Consider the following 17,491-nt stretch of genomic DNA (forward strand, 5'->3'; position numbering starts at 1 on the left):
AGAACCCAATGTGATCTAACTAATCTAGTTGGGAGATCGAGCATTAAAGGATATTCTCCCTCCCAACAAGTGCGCTTCCCGGGATTCGAGCTTGTGTTCTCCTTCTTACGGGAGTGAACTGCTTACCACTCAACCAATACTTTTGTTGGTAGGCTTCTTCCCTTTTACAATTTAGAATATTTATTTATTATGCAATGGGCATTTTTGGGAGATTGAAAGTTACATCAATTACTTTTTTTTTCTCCCATTATAACAATCTAGATCTATATTTTTTTTTGGTATGTATCAAGATATTCGGAAACCCATTGACCTGACTAATCCAGTTCGAGTCGAATCGACCCATTAAAGATAAAACTCTCCCAAAGTGAATTTTCTCCATCCACAATATTCGAACTCAAGAACTTGTTTAAAGAAAACAAGTGCCGAATTACTTGAACCAACACAAGTTGATAGATGTAGGCCGGATTGAATAAAAGAAGAAAGTCAAATTCAGGTTTTTTTTTTCTAAAAGAAAATATTAGCCCTTTCTTATTTTGATCAGCAAAATAAATGAATTTCTTGGCAAGAGATAGTGGCCTTCCAACCTGCATATCGAGTGTCCAAGTGCGTTTCGTGATTTCGATGACTCCATGGACGCAACTAGGGAGGGCCACCAGTGTTAGAAATGTCCAGGATTGACGAAGATATAATACGAGCAAAGCAGTTGATGCGTCTGTTGAACAATAGTTAGGGCTCTCTCATACTTGTAGCGCAAATAATTGCGACGTAGACATAGTTTGAGTTCTCCTATTGATTGATGATAGAGAGATATTTTGGAGGATAAGGGAGGTCGAGATCTCGTTCTCTAAACGAATATCTGAATTCAACTTTGCCTGGGCATGGAGAAAACTTTTGATTCATACTGCCATGGAGTCGGCATATATAACGGAGGCAGGTGACTCCTCGAACCATCGATAATTTGATAGGAATGTATAAATATTCTCCGAAATTTTCATATCTATTTTCGTCCTTACCTCTCGTATTTCGAACTTCTCCTACTCCCCAACCAACACTATTCTTGCCCTCTTTCAGCGTAAGCTGACATGCTCTTTCAATGAACAATGGGTATCTTTGGCAGAAAGTCATCATGCCGAATGCATTAAACATTGGTGACCGATTAAGAATGGCCAAAAAACCAACACATTGCGCTTGAAAATTTTCTCAATTATTATCTCCTTTGGATCTTGTTAACCATCGTCATTTAGATTATCGTATAAAAGCTTGATCAAGATCCAGCATCTTCTAAGAAAACTTACAAGATCTATAAATTTTAACGATAGATCGAACAATAAATTAATGAATTATTTACATGAAAAACTAATTATATACTTTTTTTAAGTAAAAAAACTTATTTATAAATAATGAACATTACTTCTAATGAAAATTAACATTATTTTCCAAGGTAAACATGACTTTTTCTTCAATAAATTAGAAACAACGAACATATAAAGGTACACTAATTGATACTTTAAGAAGAAAAAGGGTGAGAGCAACAAAAGACAATCGTGTTCCCATACAATTAACAATTTATGGAAATATAATTATAAAATATCAGGTTTTTTTTTTTAACTAGGGGATCGAAGTCCAAATATTATTTAGTTTTTCATATTTATATGTTTCTTCTGATGGTGTTTTTGATAAATAATCTTTTTCTGTTTCTTACTAACGAATATTCCTCATTGCATATGCTAGTAGAATATACTTCCCCTACCAAGCAGAGGGGGAAAAAGGAAAAAGGAAAAAGGAAAAGAGAGAGAGAATATACTGCCCTTTAATATAAATAACTAAAGTTTGAACTTAGAATGGAACGATTAGTCAGACTCTGGAAGTTGTGGTAAAGAAGTAATGGGGAAAAAAATGAAATTGGGATATATTCTAATGCTGATATGTTATCAATGGTTCAGGGTCATGTTATAATTTTTACGATGGGAGAGCGTTACTTCTTAGTGGATCGATCCTACTCAATTGGATTAGTCGGGATCTAATTAAATTTTCGAATATCAAAATTTTCATCCGAAAAAGATATAATATTTTCAGAATGTGAAATCTCGTAAATGAATAATATAATTGATTATATCCTATTCGGAATATCTTATCTTATACATACAGATATAAAAGCCAAAAAAAGTTACCTTCTTTATCTTTGAAATTTGACCCAAATATATATATATATATCAAAAAAAATTTCCTGTAAATTTTGGTATTCGAAAATTCAATTGGAGTTTAATTAATTCAGTCAAATCGAGTCGGTCTATTAAGAGGTAAAGCCATTCCAACGTAAATTTTCTGCATTCACAACGACTCGAACCTAAAACCTTGCTTAAATAAGCGTCGAACCGCCAAGTCATTTTAGTACGAAATATTTTTTTTATTTTAAGATAAATGCAGGTTCCTCTAGATTATGAGATACTTTTTGATTTTGCACAATTGTCCCCAACCTCCATGAAAAATAGAAAACTGTACGCTTTGGCTCCTCGTCAATTCTCCGACTAAAATGGGATCACATGCATGGCATGAGACTTTTTTTAAAGAGCAAAAGATCATCTGGCCTGATTAGAAAAATCATGAAATAAAAAATTGTAAAATAAAAATTAAAAGAAAAACCTCCACACTTTCCAGGGGTAATGGGTTTCGACGCTGGTGTCTCGCCGGCAACCACCATCGGAACTTACCGAGCGAAAAAAATACCACCATCGGAACCCATTACTTACCCCCAGCAATTGCCGAGGGTAATCTTATCATTTGATTTCTTTTGTAAGATCAAATGACCTTTCGTCCTAAAAGATGTCAAATGCAACGCATGCGACTCATTATATCGGAAAAATTGATGATTGACTAGACACGAAAGTATCAATTCTCCACGTCATAATTATTAAGGAGAACCCGCATGACCCAACAAGAACATCATATAACTCGGGAATTCAGCATTGTTCACCTTTAATTTTTTCCTCTCCTTTTTTTTTTACTGTCGATGGTGTCCAGCGCCGTAGCAACCGACTAGTCCACCGGGCGATGTATTATACGACTTGGGGCCCGCCAATTAAATTCCAGATGTCGACTTCCGAGAGAATTGAACCCTAGATCTATTACTTGTTGTCAGCTTAGCTTATCAGCGAGTCCAAACCTTGAATTTTTTCCTAGGTGAAATAAAAATATGTTTCTTTTTCCTATTTTTTTAATATTATTTTTGTCTTATTATTATCCGGAAAATAAAGGAAAATGGTTGCGTGGGACTAACAACCTGAAAGATATAAATACGCGCCGGCGCCGCGGGCAAATGGATAAAATGCCGATGGCGACGTCTCCTCGTCAGCAGCGATCAATCGCTCTGATCCTGCCCTTAACTGATCCTTCTCTTGCTTTTGCTTGCGCTCATCCCCATGCCATATCAAGAAACAGCATAACATCATCTTCCTCCTCACTGCTCTTCTCAGCCCCGTCTCCAGTCTCCTTCCCCTCTCCTTCCAAGCTCACTCACTCTGCCTCGATCACGAGAAGCTTCTGAAACCATGGTGGGCATAGAGCAGAAGGGTGACGGAGTGAGGAAGCACCGCCCCCTCGTCTTCGCCTACTACGTTACCGGCCACGGTTTCGGCCACGCCACTAGGGTCGTCGAGGTACCTGCTGCTTCTCTGACCTCGAAATTTCTTCTTTTGCCGACTTCCTCTGTTTCTACGCTCCCCAAGATTCGATTCCCCTTTGTTGGGAAGTGGGGAATTTGGTAAATTTCGAAGCAGGGAAGTTGTCGATGGACCCGGAGATGATCTTTGGATGAGTTCTTGATGAAGTCGACGGAGTCATCTTCCTGTTTTTCAGGTGCCTGCTATGGGATTAGTCGACCCAAGTGTTGAAAAGAGTCCATCTTTTTCTCTGTTTTATTGTTGGTGGCATAATCAGTAGCATGCAGAAGGTCTTGTCGTGTTAGTTCTTGGTCTCGGATTGTGCCCGTTAGTGCGATCATTCAGGCGATTTCCAGAATGATTTCGAAGCTGTGGAATGTTTTGAGCATCAATCAATGAACTGAGACTGTCTATGCTTCTGCTTAAGTCTAGTTTTATTCTGATGTTAATCATGAAGAAGGTTTTTCAAGAATATCAAGCTCCATGTTCATTGCTCCGCTTAGAAATCAGTGAGCGTCAACAATGTGATTGGCACTAACCTGTTCATTGTTTTTCTTTCTTTTTTCCCATTTAATTGGAGCAATATTCTGTTGCTACTTTGGGATCGTGTCTGACAATTGTCACTCGTGGAAAATCCTTAGGTTGTTAGACACCTTATTAATGCGGGACACATTGTGCATGCCGTGACCGGTGCTCCGGACTTTGTTTTTACCTCTGAAATTCAGTCACCCAGGCTCTTCATTCGCAAGGTAATTCATAGAACTGTGCGTTGCTCTTTCTAAACAACGGTGACAAATATAATGTTTAATGTCACATATTCAGTCTTGATTCCTTTTGTCAATATTTACTTGGGCTGATTTCGCAGTTTAATAGTTATGTTCTCTCCTAGGTTGATTGCTTTGTTTTGAAGTAATAATGCATTCATAATCAAACCTTATAGGGGCTTTGAGATTTTTGTCGATCAAGCTGTTTTGAATGGCAACATGCATTGACTTCTTAATTATCTAATGCTATTTTGTTTGCCCTTGCAATAGGGCATTTAATTGCTATTATTGTTAGAAAATGGGTTGCGCTGTTGCAGAAGAGGAGTATAAATAGTTTCTGATCTGTAGAGTATATATCTCAAAAGCACAAGAGTTGCACAGTTGCAGAGCACTTCCAGCCCCTGAATAACTAAGACAAGCTAGTTAGATCACAATTCATACCTTTAGTCATTTAAGATTTATGTATTACTATTTATATTGCATAAGAAGCCCTTTTCTTTTTTTCTTATTGATTTTTTTTATGGACCTTCTAGAGCTGAATTAGTTATTCTGCTCGAGTAGGTGCTTCTAGACTGTGGAGCAGTTCAGGCAGATGCATTAACAGTGGATCGCCTTGCTTCCCTGGAGAAGGTAAATTGGATTAGTTATGTTCTTAGTGGCAATGTTACTGATGCAGCTATGGTTTCTTCTCATGGATTTAATATTAAAGTGAAGCAAATTTGACGCAAGTTTGTTGGGTTTTGCTAGTATATCTTTACACCGTTTCTGATGCACCCTCCTACTATTGGCTTGACTAGTACTCCGAGACAGCTGTTGTACCCCGAGATTCTATATTAACGACAGAAGTGGAGTGGCTAAAATCCATCAAGGCCGACCTGGTGGTACTGTCTCTGCTATGGTTTCCTTTCTGCATTAGCTTTTTATTGGAGCAGTATGTTGAATTAACAGTCGAAGGATCTGGTTGAATCTTCTTTTACTGGAACAGGTTTCAGATGTTGTTCCAGTTGCATGTCGTGCTGCAGCAGATGCTGGAATTCGGTCTGTCTGTGTGACTAACTTCAGGTGAATTTTCATTGCTGACACTTTTTACTTTCTTAGCTAGTTAAGAGTTGTATAGAAGCCCCTCGCGCCTGGGACTTAAACTGCTATCTTCCTTTTTTTCATTTTATTAGCATAGTTAGGATCTATTTTCCTTGGCTAAGTACTTTTCTATTTTTGTAGAATCCATTTCATTCCTGTGAGTAAGACCCAAATTTATTTTGGGAAATATGTAATTCGTTTTCGAGGCAGTAATCATCTGAGTCCTATATGCAAAAACTCTGCTACAGATACTCAAATGATATCTATTATCTATTTGCAAATTTTGGTTTGAATATTGATAAGCCTGATTTAGCCTGAACAAACTAGCTCTTTACATACTAATCAAGTAATAAGCACTTGAAATATCTCTAACCTCTGCTCCACTGTCTTCTTTTGGACTGTGCAGTTGGGATTTTATCTACGCAGAGTATGTCATGGCTGCTGGAAATCATCATCGCAAGATAGTTTGGCAGGTTACCTTTATTCACATAACTTCATCCGTACTTGTTTACCAAAAAATAGATGCTTGATTATGGCAGGTTATACATCTTACCTAGCTTAGCCATATGTAAAATGCAGGTTACTCATCTTATCTAGCTTAGCCATAGGTAAAATGCATTAGATGCATAACATTGAACATAGAACCTTCTAAAAGGTTTAGATCAAGAATTTGCACTTACAGGCAAAATTCCTTTGATTTCAACTCTAGAATATGAGATTGTTACTACCTGCTATAAATAGTGGCGGGATCCCACGTAAGCTTTTTGAGTGAATCATTCACTATTTTTTGCTTGATGATCTTCCGGTTGCTCTTTCTAAGTAGGCCAAACTTCTCTTAATGCTTTTCAGTGGGCTTCTGTTCCTATAATCTTGTGTGCTGACATCTCACCCCCAGTAACCCTTTCATAATGTTTGCCGTGATATGAATTATGTACCATTTCATTGGTGCAGAGACAAAGCCATCAATTTATATGCCTCCCCTCTCAACGATCCACTCCACGTGGATCTTTATGAACCTCCAGTTTTTATGACCAGTTCGGGAAAATGTTCTCTTTATTTCTTGAATGCATTAATTCCTCATAATGTTCCATGCAGATTGCAGAAGATTATTCACACTGTGAATTCTTAATCCGCCTTCCAGGATACTGCCCAAGTATGTTGCTAACCTTCCTTAATTCAAATAGAAAGGGTTTTTTTGCTTGTATCAGTTTCAAATTGTTAATAAATTGCCTTTTACTGAATGTGTTGCTCTCCTAGTGCCTGCTTTCCGTGATGTTATAGACGTACCTTTGGTGGTGAGGAGGTTGCACAGATCCCGTAAGGAGGTTTGAATAAAAAACTCAAGCTAATACCTTACTGATGTAATATAATGTGTAATAGCATCTCAAAAACCTTTTTTTAGGTGAGAGAGGAACTTGGAATTGGAGAGCATGTGAAGGTGGTTATCCTCAATTTTGGTGGACAGGTGGGTTTACCACTTTATATATTTTTGACTATTGAAAATGAATTTGTATAAGTTCCTTAGGTTTTACTAAATCAAATTCCTTTCAGTTGAGTAATTTATAATGCCATCACTCTTTCCCTCCCAATCAGTCTGATTTGAACGCTGACAAGTAGCATAAGAATTCCGTTTATTTCTTGTGGTATAATTTTCCTAAATAATATGTATGTTTGCTGACATTGGCACTTGGACTGTTGGTCATTGTTCACACAGTGCAACTTATCTAATTTTTCAGATGATGCACCTTTGAGGAAGCAGCCATCTAACTGACACATTAAAAGAATATATATGTGTGTGTGTGTATATATATATATATATATATTTACTTTTTGCTTAGTATGCTATTTTATGGTGGAGTATTGTTTACTAGTATTCTTTGTTGTCATCAATTTACAGATTGTTGGATTTGAAAATTGCAAATACTTCCATGAAAGGGAAATCCCTGATTAGTGATGTATCTGAAGAAATTTTTTCTTTCCTGCAGCCATCAGGCTGGAAGTTGGAGGAGAGATACTTGCCTTCCGGGTGGCTGTGCCTGGTACTTGCTGGCATTTTTCCATATGCTGCAAGCATAATGTGGTTGTTAACTTTCAGAGTTGTAAGCTTTCTCTTTTACATGGGTTGTACTGCTCATTTGTCTAGGTATGTGGTGCCTCCGAAAGCGAAGACCTTCCACCAAATTTCATAAAGCTTGCAAAAGATGCATACACACCCGATCTTATTGCAGCTTCTGACTGCATGCTTGGTGAGTACATAATCTCGGTGTCTGAGGTTATTATTATAAATTTTGAAGGTACCTCATGCTATTTTCATTGTTTCAGGTAAAATTGGATATGGTACTGTGAGTGAAGCTCTTGCATACAAGCTCCCCTTTGTCTTTGTGCGCCGAGATTATTTTAACGAAGAACCTTTTTTGAGAAACATGCTAGAGGTACTGATTCTTCTGTATGTTTTCTCATTTCTGGTCTTCTCACCTTTGCAAATGAAAGTTAGATATTAATTACTGTCGGTTTATTTTCTCAGTTTTTGCGGATGTCAAATTGATGATCTTGTAGAATTTATTTAAATGTCAAACAAACGATGCATGATACTCTATTTATGCTTATATAATATGAACATATGTTCAATGGATGACATGTAGTTAAATCTTTTCCGCAGTACTATCAAGCTGGTGTGGAGATGATCAGGAGGGATTTACTTGTTGGCCATTGGAAGCCTTATCTTGAGCATGCCATCAATCTGAAACCATGCTATGAGGGAGGAATTAATGGTGGCGAGGTAATATTTGCTAAATATAGTTTAAAATTTTAACACCCTTTTAAATATTTTGCTCTTGATTATGAGTAATAAAATCAAATAAACAGCTATGCTTTAGGTGTATTGTTAAGCTTCATTGTTGTTATAGTGTTTTGATCGTGAAGTTATCGTTGTCTCCAGTTGACATTTCTTTTAGTGGTTTTGGGTGGAGTACTTTCTGACAGCAATGATACTTGAATTGTAGGTGGCGGCTCACATCTTGCAGGAGACAGCTGTTGGAAAAAATTATGCATCGGATAAGGTAATGAATTTTGCACTGTTCTATCTTATTATGTCATGGATATCTTTCTGCTGGAGTATCTAACCTACCCGCCCAAGTTTCTAATTCAGATTTTATGATAATTATATAGCTTAGTGGGGCAAGAAGATTGCGAGATGCCATAGTTCTTGGCTATCAACTACAACGGGCCCCGGGACGAGATCTATGCATTCCTGAGTGGTATGCAAATGCTGAAAATGAACTGAGTCTCAGTACTGGGTCCCCTAAATTTGAAGCAAATGAAAGAATTTCCCAAATGGACTTGTAAGTTTTGTTCAGTTTGTGTTTTGCCAAGTTTAATGCAAAGTCAATAAATTGGTTTCATTAGTACTCTACTTTCCACATAATGATAGGTATGATGAAGATCTTGAGATTATTCATGGAGATATTCAGGGTTTATCTGATACAAAGAGTTTCTTAAAGAGTTTGGCTGGGCTAAATGCCACAAATGATTCTATAAAAAATACTGAGAAGCGACAGATGCGTGAGCGGAAGGCAGCTGCTGGACTCTTCAATTGGGAGGTCTTGATTCTGTCTTATTAGAATGTCCTTTTAGCTTTATATTTCTCCCTTTCTTTTTTTCCGTTTGCATATGAAGCGTGATTTGCAGAACTTAGTTTGGTCTTGATTCAACTTCAATTTGCAGATTAAAGTTCCCCCTTGTCTTATTTCTCTCAATACTTTGGAAATCCTTTATGATGGTGATGATAATAGCTAGATGACCAGTAAAAATCCAACTGTTTATTGTGTCAACACAAACAGGAAGACATCTTTGTGACCAGGGCACCTGGAAGATTGGATGTGATGGGAGGAATCGCAGACTATTCAGGAAGCCTTGTTTTGCAGGTAAGTTGATATCTGTTTCTTCTAGAGATCACACTTATACTACAACATACATTAGTCATAGGATGTTGATCTGAATCAGAAAACCAGATAATTTGGGGTCTGAGGCACATACTATATTAGTGAGGTTCATTTGGCTTTTCATAAACATTGAACGAGCGACTCTGCTAAACATTAGTATGCAAAGAAAATGATTTTGAGTACAAAGCTCTTAGTCACAAACATTAAGCAATATCATTTCTGTTGATCTCAAAGGTCGTAGCTGCTTGGATAATATCATTGAGAAACATGATAAAGTCAGGCTCTAAGTGTTTCTCCCTTTATCTCTATATCTCAGATGCCTATCAGAGAAGCTTGCCATGTTGCTGTTCAGAGGAATAACCCATCTAAACATAGGCTCTGGAAACATGCCCTAGCCCGGCAACAAGCCAAAGGACAAGGACCAACCCCCGTTCTCCAAATTGTATGTATCTGAATAAGAGTACAACTACTCTGCCTGTTTCAATATCTTCATAATTGAAAAGACTTGTTCTAGCTCTCTAAAAGTGATGTTACACTAGAAAATTTTCTTCTCCGTGAAGGGAATGCTAAAATGCTTTCTGAGGGCTAAAGCAATCTGAGAGTATTAACTGTTAAGCTGTTTATTTGTGCATATTGGTTATGTTAAGGTATCCTACGGATCAGAACTGAGCAATCGTGGCCCAACTTTTGACATGGATTTGTCTGATTTTATGGAGGATGGGAAGCCAATATCTTATGAGAAAGCAAAGAAATACTTTGCTCGAGATCCATCACAAAAGTATGTCCTAGTCATGGTGGTTATTTTTGTTTTCAGAAAAGGTAATGTCTCTTAGCTGGAGATAACATTAAATGGTCATGTGTTTCCAATTGTAGATGGGCAGCATACGTTGCTGGGACAATTCTAGTTTTAATAACAGAATTAGGTGTACGCTTTGAGGATAGCATTAGTATGCTGGTAAGAAGTCTTCCCAGATATTTTATCAATGATCATTTTACTTACCATTGAAAAGAAAAATTCCTTGTTTACTTCTCATTATGTTTTGTTTGTTTTGCGGTTCTTTCTTTATACTTCCCTTCTAATTGACCTTTCTGAATTTGTGAAGAGATTTTAATTTATGTGCAGCTTTTCTGCATTTGCTGTCCTTGCTTTTGTACCATTTAAACGCAAAGGATCTAAAGATATGTATTCCATGGATCAAGCATGACATCATACTTTGCTATATGTTTTTTCATGTATTCGTTATCATAATTTTGTATTCTGTGAACTCTCTGTATTAGATTTATAGCAACATGTTCTCTGCGAACAAATAAATACTTCAAAAAATTGACTTTGCTGCCTTTGCTAATTTTGATGATCTTTGTCTACATTGTTCCTAGCAAGCTCAGATAAGTAGTGATGATCCTTGTTACTAGAAGTCACTCTTTCCACAGCTATCTCCATAGATAGCATCCTTGACATTTCAGTGTCTTAAAAAAGTGCAGCATAAGCATTCAGGGGCTAGTCAAACAGATCATCTTCTATTCAAACGCTTGATGCATGAAATTTTTCTGTTTAGGGTCACTAATGGAACTTCTTTAGTTCCCAATTGTTTTGTGAAAAAGGATGAATCACACTTTTCAATGTGTATTAAGATGACAAAATATTCTGTGAATGTCCTGGGAGTTGCAATGGGACATTTCTTTTAATTATTTTTTTATTTTCCAGTACAAGAGAATGAGAAGCTGGGATTTTTACACTGACTATCTCATGTTGCATCTTCAGGTCTCTTCTGCTGTTCCAGAAGGCAAAGGTGTATCTTCGTCTGCCTCAGTAGAGGTTGCTAGCATGTCTGGCATTGCTGCTGCTCATGGTGATTTTTCTCTGTCCTTTTTGCAAGTTGCATTCTTCTTCCTCGACAAATATCGAATTTCAACATGCAGCAAGTGAAAGACGCCTTTCATGTGAAGGATAACTTTGAAATGAAGGATAACTTTGAAATCCTCTGTATTAGGAGAAATTGTGCGCATAAACCTGTCAAATCCTTTCTATTGTTTGCAGCAATTTTTTCTATTGGCTGCTACATTTTTCATGATTTACCTGAGGACCTGCTCCTGAATATCTTATTCTTTCATGGAGAACTAGTTTCTCGACTTTGTTATGGAGGAAAGCTGGCCACTAATAGTTTATTTGAAATATATTTTCACTGCTTAAGATTTGAAAAATAGTAGCTTAGTTCCTACTGACGATTGCTGGTATAGATTCAGTCGCAATAATGTCCCTTTTCTATTATAAGAGGACTTTGGACTTATGGCACTCTGATCATATGATTGTGCCGTATTTTTGAGTGTTGCAGGGTTAGATATCAGTCCAAGAAAGCTTGCTCTGCTATGCCAAAAGGTTTGTGTTGTCACAACACCTTCTCAATGAAATAAGTTTTACTTTTACTCTCTACTTTCTATTTTGATAAATTCATTATGGTTGTGCTATCTCTATTAATTACTCAAAAATGTTAATAGGTTGAGAACCACATTGTGGGAGCTCCGTGCGGTGTGATGGACCAGATGACCTCCGCATGTGGTGAAACGAATAAACTCCTTGCAATGGTTTGTCAGGTACGCATTATTTCTGCTATGCAGTGGAAATTTTATTCTGTAAAACTGAAGGAAAGAAAATAATATGAATTTGTCATATAATGCAGCCTGCTGAGGTACTCGGGCTTGTGGAGATCCCCACTCACATACGGTTTTGGGGAATTGATTCGGGAATTCGACACAGGTGCCACTTCCCCGATTCCTTTGGTTTTTTTTTTTAAACATATTTCTAGTGCTTTAAAATAAAAAATTTAATATCTCAGTTCCCGAAGTCCTCATTGGAAACCCCCACTGTTCAGAATTCTAATTCTCATTACTAGAGCTTTTTTCTTTTCTTCTTCTTCTTTTTTTTTTTTTAACCCAAAAGCACTGGAAATCTGAAAGCAGAATCAATGCTATAATTTTGTTCTTGCATAGTGAGACTGAAGCATGTTCTGGAAGCATCAGCAAAACATAAACAAATGGTTTAACCTCTTACATTCTTTTCCGACTGTCTTATACTAACAGTAAACGTGAATTCCATTGGGCAGTATTGGAGGTGGAGATTATGGCTCGGTTAGAATAGGTGCCTTCATGGGAAGAGAGATGATTAAGTCCACGGCATCAACAAAGCTCTCCCGCTCCTTTTCAAGTACTGAAAATGGCTTAAATCCTGATGAAGTGGAGGAGGATGGGGTCGAATTACTGGAAAACGAAGCGTCATTAGATTATTTGTGTAACCTAACACCTCACAGGTAGCCTAGTCTCCCTTCATGATGGCTTTGTTTCTAGAACTGTTGAATGAGAAAGAAAGTATCACGCATAGTTACAAAGACTGGATTGGTCAGTGAAACTGGTTTTACACGGAGACCACTTGCCAGACCGATCTAGGCAAGCTGTATTTGCAAATTAACTGACTCATGGTAGACCATTGTATCATTGCACGAATTATTAAAGCTCATTAATTTGGCTGTTCTTTTGCATAACTGACAGATACGAAGCTCTCTATGCTAATGTCCTTCCCGAGTCTATATTTGGTGAGGCATTTTTGGAGAAATACACTGATCACCATGACACGGTCACGGTTATTGATCCTAAGCGCGCTTATGGAGTTCGAGCCTCTGCTAGACATCCGATATATGAAAATTTCAGAGTCAAGGTGAGTACTTAGATATTGGTGCTGGAACTTCTTGTTATTCAATCTTGTCATCTTATGAACTTAACGTACTGAAGTTAATACTGTGGCTCTCATTCAGGAGTTGGACGGAGTGTACTCTTTTAGGATGCAAAATAAATCCATCCTGACATAGCAGTCCAGTTAAAGGATATTGTGGCTTCTTATTTTGAAAATGATTCTGTTGGATCGGGTCAAGATTAGATCTAAGCATTTGAACGGCTTTGGCGGCCCAATAATGGAGGATCTGAAATCCTGAATGCTCTTATTTTATCGAATGTTCTTGTTGGTTGATACCCAAAATAGAGATTTATTATGTCTTTGTCAATATTTGGTAGGCTTTCAAGGCTCTACTTACTTCAGTAAGCTCAGACGAGCAGCTTACGGCCCTTGGGGAGCTTCTGTATCAGGTACTCACCGAATTTACAGTATTTGAAATTTTACATGCATAGTGCTTCCTTCCACACAAATATAATAGATTCTCACCTGGCTAGAGATACCTATAGCAAGAGACGTTTAATTTTTGAGCTGGACTTCACGATATTTTGTTTTCCGAAAACTTGAAGAGCAGAGGTCTTTAAATTATATTTCGTGGATTAGAAGATAAAAAAAGAAGAAACTGGAGATCGGTCTAACTATGACATTAGATTCTCAGCTCGCTATCTGTTCAACAATTATTCGCAGTGCCATTACAGCTACAGCGCCTGTGGACTCGGTTCTGATGGGACCGATAGGCTGGTCCAGTTAGTGCAGGAAATGCAGCACTGGAAGAGGCCTAAATCTGAGGATGGGACTCTCTACGGAGCAAAGATTACTGGTGGGGGATCAGGTGGGACAGTCTGTGTGGTCGGGAGGAATTGCTTGAGGAGCAGTCAACAGATTCTCGAGGTAAGAATTTTATCCATCTACTCGGGTGATATGTTAAAGCCAACAAATCCCGGGACAAGAAACTAGCCATCATGTCCTGTCTTTAATATACCGACTAATATCATGCAGGTTCAGCAGAAATATAAAGCTGCAACAGGGTATCTGCCCTTCATCTTTGAGGGCTCATCCCCCGGCGCCGGGAAGTTTGGGTACCTGAAAGTCTGTCGCCGAAGCTCTTCCAAGCTAGTTTAGTAACCAAATAGCAGTGTAGAGAACAATACGTTGGACGTATACATACAAAAATACTTATCGATACCATTCGACGGCATAAGCACCGCTGAATTTAGATGCAAGAGACTTAGCAGGTCAGCTCACTTCGGGTTATAAGGATTACATTAGCTGTCTAGTCTACCTGCGATAACTAATAACACAAAAGCTGTCAATCGTAGCTTAACTTCTTCTGAGCGCATGCTTGATTATGATTAGTAGTTAATAATATTCTTCGAGAAATCAGCGATTTCTCGGCCTTCATATCGTCTGGGACAACCTCCCATTTGGCGCACAAAGGCATCGATCTCGATCATACCTTCGTCAGCTTCTGCTTCGTCCAGATCGAGCTACACATCGAAAGCAGCAGGAGCTTATGGTTATTTCTCTCGATTTAAAAACATAAAACGGTGCATGACATGCAATTAATGTCGAAGGGCAGTCGGTTAGTCACTTGATCCGGAGAGCTGGACCCAAAGACACGATGTCCATTGTGGAGGAACTCGACGAACCGGTAGTCGAGGTCCATCATGGTACAGAATGTCCGGAAAAGCCGCTCTAGTTGGCAGCTCCGATTCATTTGACAGCATACCTTACGCTGACCCTGCGATTTTAAGAACGGAAAACATTTTGCACATACGTACGTCAGAAAGGCAGACATCGAAGGTGTAATGAGAAAGGAAGAGAGAAACATTGGCAGAGAGACCTGAGTTTTCAAGAGGATCTTGACGGTGTCTCCTCCTTCAGTCATGCTAACGTTGGTGTCTGATTTTTGCTCCATTGCCACTCTGAGATAGAAGAAGGAGAAGACAGGAAGAAATGGAGGTTTTGGCCACAGAAGGGTGAAATGAAGAAGAGCTCTTTATATTACATTTGCCAAGGACATGTCCATTCGGCCATTCTGGCAGTAATAATCATGTCTTTATGAACAAGCTATCCTCTGCAGTCTGCCCCTGCGGGAAATTATTGCCCGATGAAACATTAACCGGCGAATGAGAGAGGCTGACATGGTTAATTTTCCCCTTGTTTTTTTTTTTATTTCTTTTGTAATACGGGGTGGCACAAAGGCCGAATGCATTAAAAATAAAACGGTACATAATACAAAGACGAAATATGAAAACGAGATATAGAGAGCATAGTTATATTATACCCCAACAGCAAGAGATCAGGCAACACCACGTGTAGAGTTGTTACGAGCAAGAGAGCACATAGTTTGCCAGCCAATTAGTACGTACATTCTCTTTTTGATAGGTATGAGTGTATGACCCATGACAATCCCGTCTTTATGCTCCTATCATCCCTCGACAATGCACTATACCAACCCGAGCCACCCATTTGCTGATGTTGCAGTGCGAGCCACTGCCTCCGAGTCCACTTCAAGACTGGCCGTCACCCTTCGAAACCAGCTCTCACGGTAGCTCTCCACTATTAATTTAAAAAAATCTCTTACCGCGGATGGCTAATAAACTCACTAATTTTATCAAAATGATGATATAATACACGCAAGTGTCAAGCAACTATTACACGAGCGCATAACTGGTTTGGTGATCTCAGTTCAGGAAATCATTTCTTGCCCCGACCTTTTCTTTTTCTTTGGTTTTATTTGAGTGGGAAAACAAATTGGCGGTTATGGGAGAGGGAGACCGCAGTGAAAGATCTCATAAATGGTCTTTACTTCTTTGTTCCTTAAATTTTAGTAAAAAAAAATATTAGATTTTTAGTGTGAGCCATGATATTCGAAAGTTCAATTGAATTCTGACTAATCGACTCGGCTAGACTGTATTATTCGGAATTCAATTGGACTTCCGGATACCATAGTTCACACAAAAAAAAAATACTAAGTTTCAATTACATGCTTATGGACTAATATAAAAAAAATTGAAATAAAAGAGTAAAAGTAATCATATTGACAAAAATTAAATCTAAAATCTCCCGATTCATAAGCAAAAATATAACACAATTGCATTACTCATTTCTCAAGATTTTGCTTGTATGTTATTCATTTCCAGATCGAGGCCACCACCACCTCGATTTCCCTCTCTCCCTCTTTCTCCGGGGCCTCTCCGATCTAAAACCCTGATATGCTTCTTTTTTTATTGAAATTTTCAATTTTTTTAATTTTCTGAATTTAAAAAATTAAAATAAAATATGGGCAAAAGGGAAAATATTTTAAAGTATTGGGGCATTTATGTAAATATAATTTCAACCATCATAATTTCATCTAATCATTCTTCACTTAATTAATTAAGCACTTGTTTTATTAAGATCTTAAATTTTCAGAAACCTAAATACCATTATCTAATTATATTATGGGAAAATGACACTTAAGGTCCTATAAGTTTGGGATTTTTTGACATCGAGTCCTAAAAGTTTCACTTTGAAAAATCAAATCCTAAAAGGTTTGGAAAAGTGTCAGCAGTGGTCCTTTCCGTCAAAGCCGTTACCGACCCACTACCGTGGATTTAACGCCGTCAACTCCTTCCACGTGTCCGTTAAATGATGACGTGGCACCCTTGCCTCGAATAGAAAACCCAATATCTCGGGTTGAAACCCTAAAACTTCTAGATTCCCGCCCTTCTCTTCCTTTCCCCGACTCGGCTAGAAAATTTCTTCCATATGTGGAGATTTCAGTGCAATCTCGGTGCTATGTAGCTTCCAATTTCTTCCGTAGCTTCCAATTTCTTCCAGACTTTCGAAATCGTAGAGGTGAACTTTAATTTCTTCAGTTTCGAAGATTGTGAGTTCAGTAAATGAGGGAGCTTCCAATTTCTTCAGTTTCAATCTCGGTGTTCATGATTTTCATCATTCAACTTTAATGAGAAGCATATCGTAGAAACCAGATGAGCTGATGATATTAATTAGCATCTTCAGCTTACATCTATAAAGGTTACAACAAAAATGAGTACTTGCTGGTGAATATTTTGTGTCTCTTCGAACAGCAGCAGCAACATCTTTATAAAGAACCCTAGATAGGTCATCGACTAACTTACGAGCACAAGCTCATGGCTTAAAACAGAACTTGCAACTCATGTACTTGTGAGTTCCTGATTTGCCTATACAATTCAGCATTTGATCGAACTGAAAGTCTGAAAGTTTCAAAGAAGATTGTGAGTTCTTGTTGTCTCTGTTCGTAGGAGAACAACAAGACGAAGCACCCCCAATTGGTTTACGAGGCCACATTATACGGGA

General features: G+C 38.0%; 2 protein-coding genes across 3 annotated transcripts; one reads left to right on the top strand and one right to left on the bottom strand.

The window, feature by feature from the left end:
• Window positions 1-3,316: 3,316 nt before the first annotated feature.
• On the top strand, window positions 3,317-14,566 carry LOC116189835 (L-arabinokinase-like). Of its 2 annotated transcripts, XM_031519574.1 has the most exons (29): window positions 3,318-3,656; window positions 4,301-4,408; window positions 4,985-5,053; window positions 5,221-5,304; window positions 5,409-5,485; window positions 5,910-5,976; window positions 6,599-6,656; window positions 6,761-6,828; window positions 6,906-6,968; window positions 7,489-7,542; window positions 7,647-7,749; window positions 7,826-7,935; window positions 8,163-8,282; window positions 8,506-8,562; window positions 8,672-8,844; window positions 8,934-9,102; window positions 9,343-9,426; window positions 9,761-9,886; window positions 10,092-10,222; window positions 10,318-10,399; window positions 11,207-11,294; window positions 11,778-11,821; window positions 11,941-12,036; window positions 12,123-12,199; window positions 12,546-12,749; window positions 12,988-13,153; window positions 13,507-13,578; window positions 13,853-14,056; window positions 14,165-14,566. In XM_031519574.1, the coding sequence occupies exons 1-29, from the start codon at window positions 3,549-3,551 to the stop codon at window positions 14,285-14,287; spliced, it is 2,985 nt and encodes a 994-aa protein (XP_031375434.1). In that variant the 5' UTR covers window positions 3,318-3,548; the 3' UTR covers window positions 14,288-14,566. The 2 variants fall into 2 exon arrangements, with proteins under 2 accessions (XP_031375435.1, XP_031375434.1); XM_031519575.1 differs by lacking the exons at window positions 10,092-10,222; window positions 10,318-10,399 and having other exon boundaries at window positions 3,317-3,656.
• On the bottom strand, window positions 14,327-15,133 carry LOC116189836. The gene is made up of 3 exons (XM_031519576.1): window positions 15,009-15,133; window positions 14,757-14,906; window positions 14,327-14,652 (listed from the first exon to the last, which is right to left on the bottom strand). The coding sequence occupies exons 1-3, from the start codon at window positions 15,081-15,083 to the stop codon at window positions 14,518-14,520; spliced, it is 360 nt and encodes a 119-aa protein (XP_031375436.1). The 5' UTR covers window positions 15,084-15,133; the 3' UTR covers window positions 14,327-14,517.
• Between the last annotated feature and the right edge of the window lie 2,358 nt (window positions 15,134-17,491).

Source organism: Punica granatum, unplaced genomic scaffold (assembly GCF_007655135.1).
Source record: "Punica granatum isolate Tunisia-2019 unplaced genomic scaffold, ASM765513v2 Contig00025, whole genome shotgun sequence".
Lineage (NCBI taxonomy): Eukaryota > Viridiplantae > Streptophyta > Magnoliopsida > Myrtales > Lythraceae > Punica > Punica granatum.

Bases quoted from the DNA above. Each gene is read 5' to 3' on its own strand.
- LOC116189835 (XM_031519574.1), top strand. From the start codon at position 3,549: ATGGTGGGCATAGAGCAGAAGGGTGACGGAGTGAGGAAGCACCGCCCC. The intron at 5,977-6,598 runs GTTACCTTTATT...TGTTCCATGCAG, and splicing joins ATCGCAAGATAGTTTGGCAG to ATTGCAGAAGATTATTCACA. The intron at 6,829-6,905 runs GTTTGAATAAAA...ACCTTTTTTTAG, and splicing joins TGCACAGATCCCGTAAGGAG to GTGAGAGAGGAACTTGGAAT.
- LOC116189836 (XM_031519576.1), bottom strand. From the start codon at position 15,083: ATGGAGCAAAAATCAGACACCAACGTTAGCATGACTGAAGGAGGAGAC. The intron at 14,907-15,008 runs GTCTCTCTGCCA...TTAAAATCGCAG, and splicing joins AGATCCTCTTGAAAACTCAG to GGTCAGCGTAAGGTATGCTG. The intron at 14,653-14,756 runs GTGACTAACCGA...TTCGATGTGTAG, and splicing joins GGTCCAGCTCTCCGGATCAA to CTCGATCTGGACGAAGCAGA.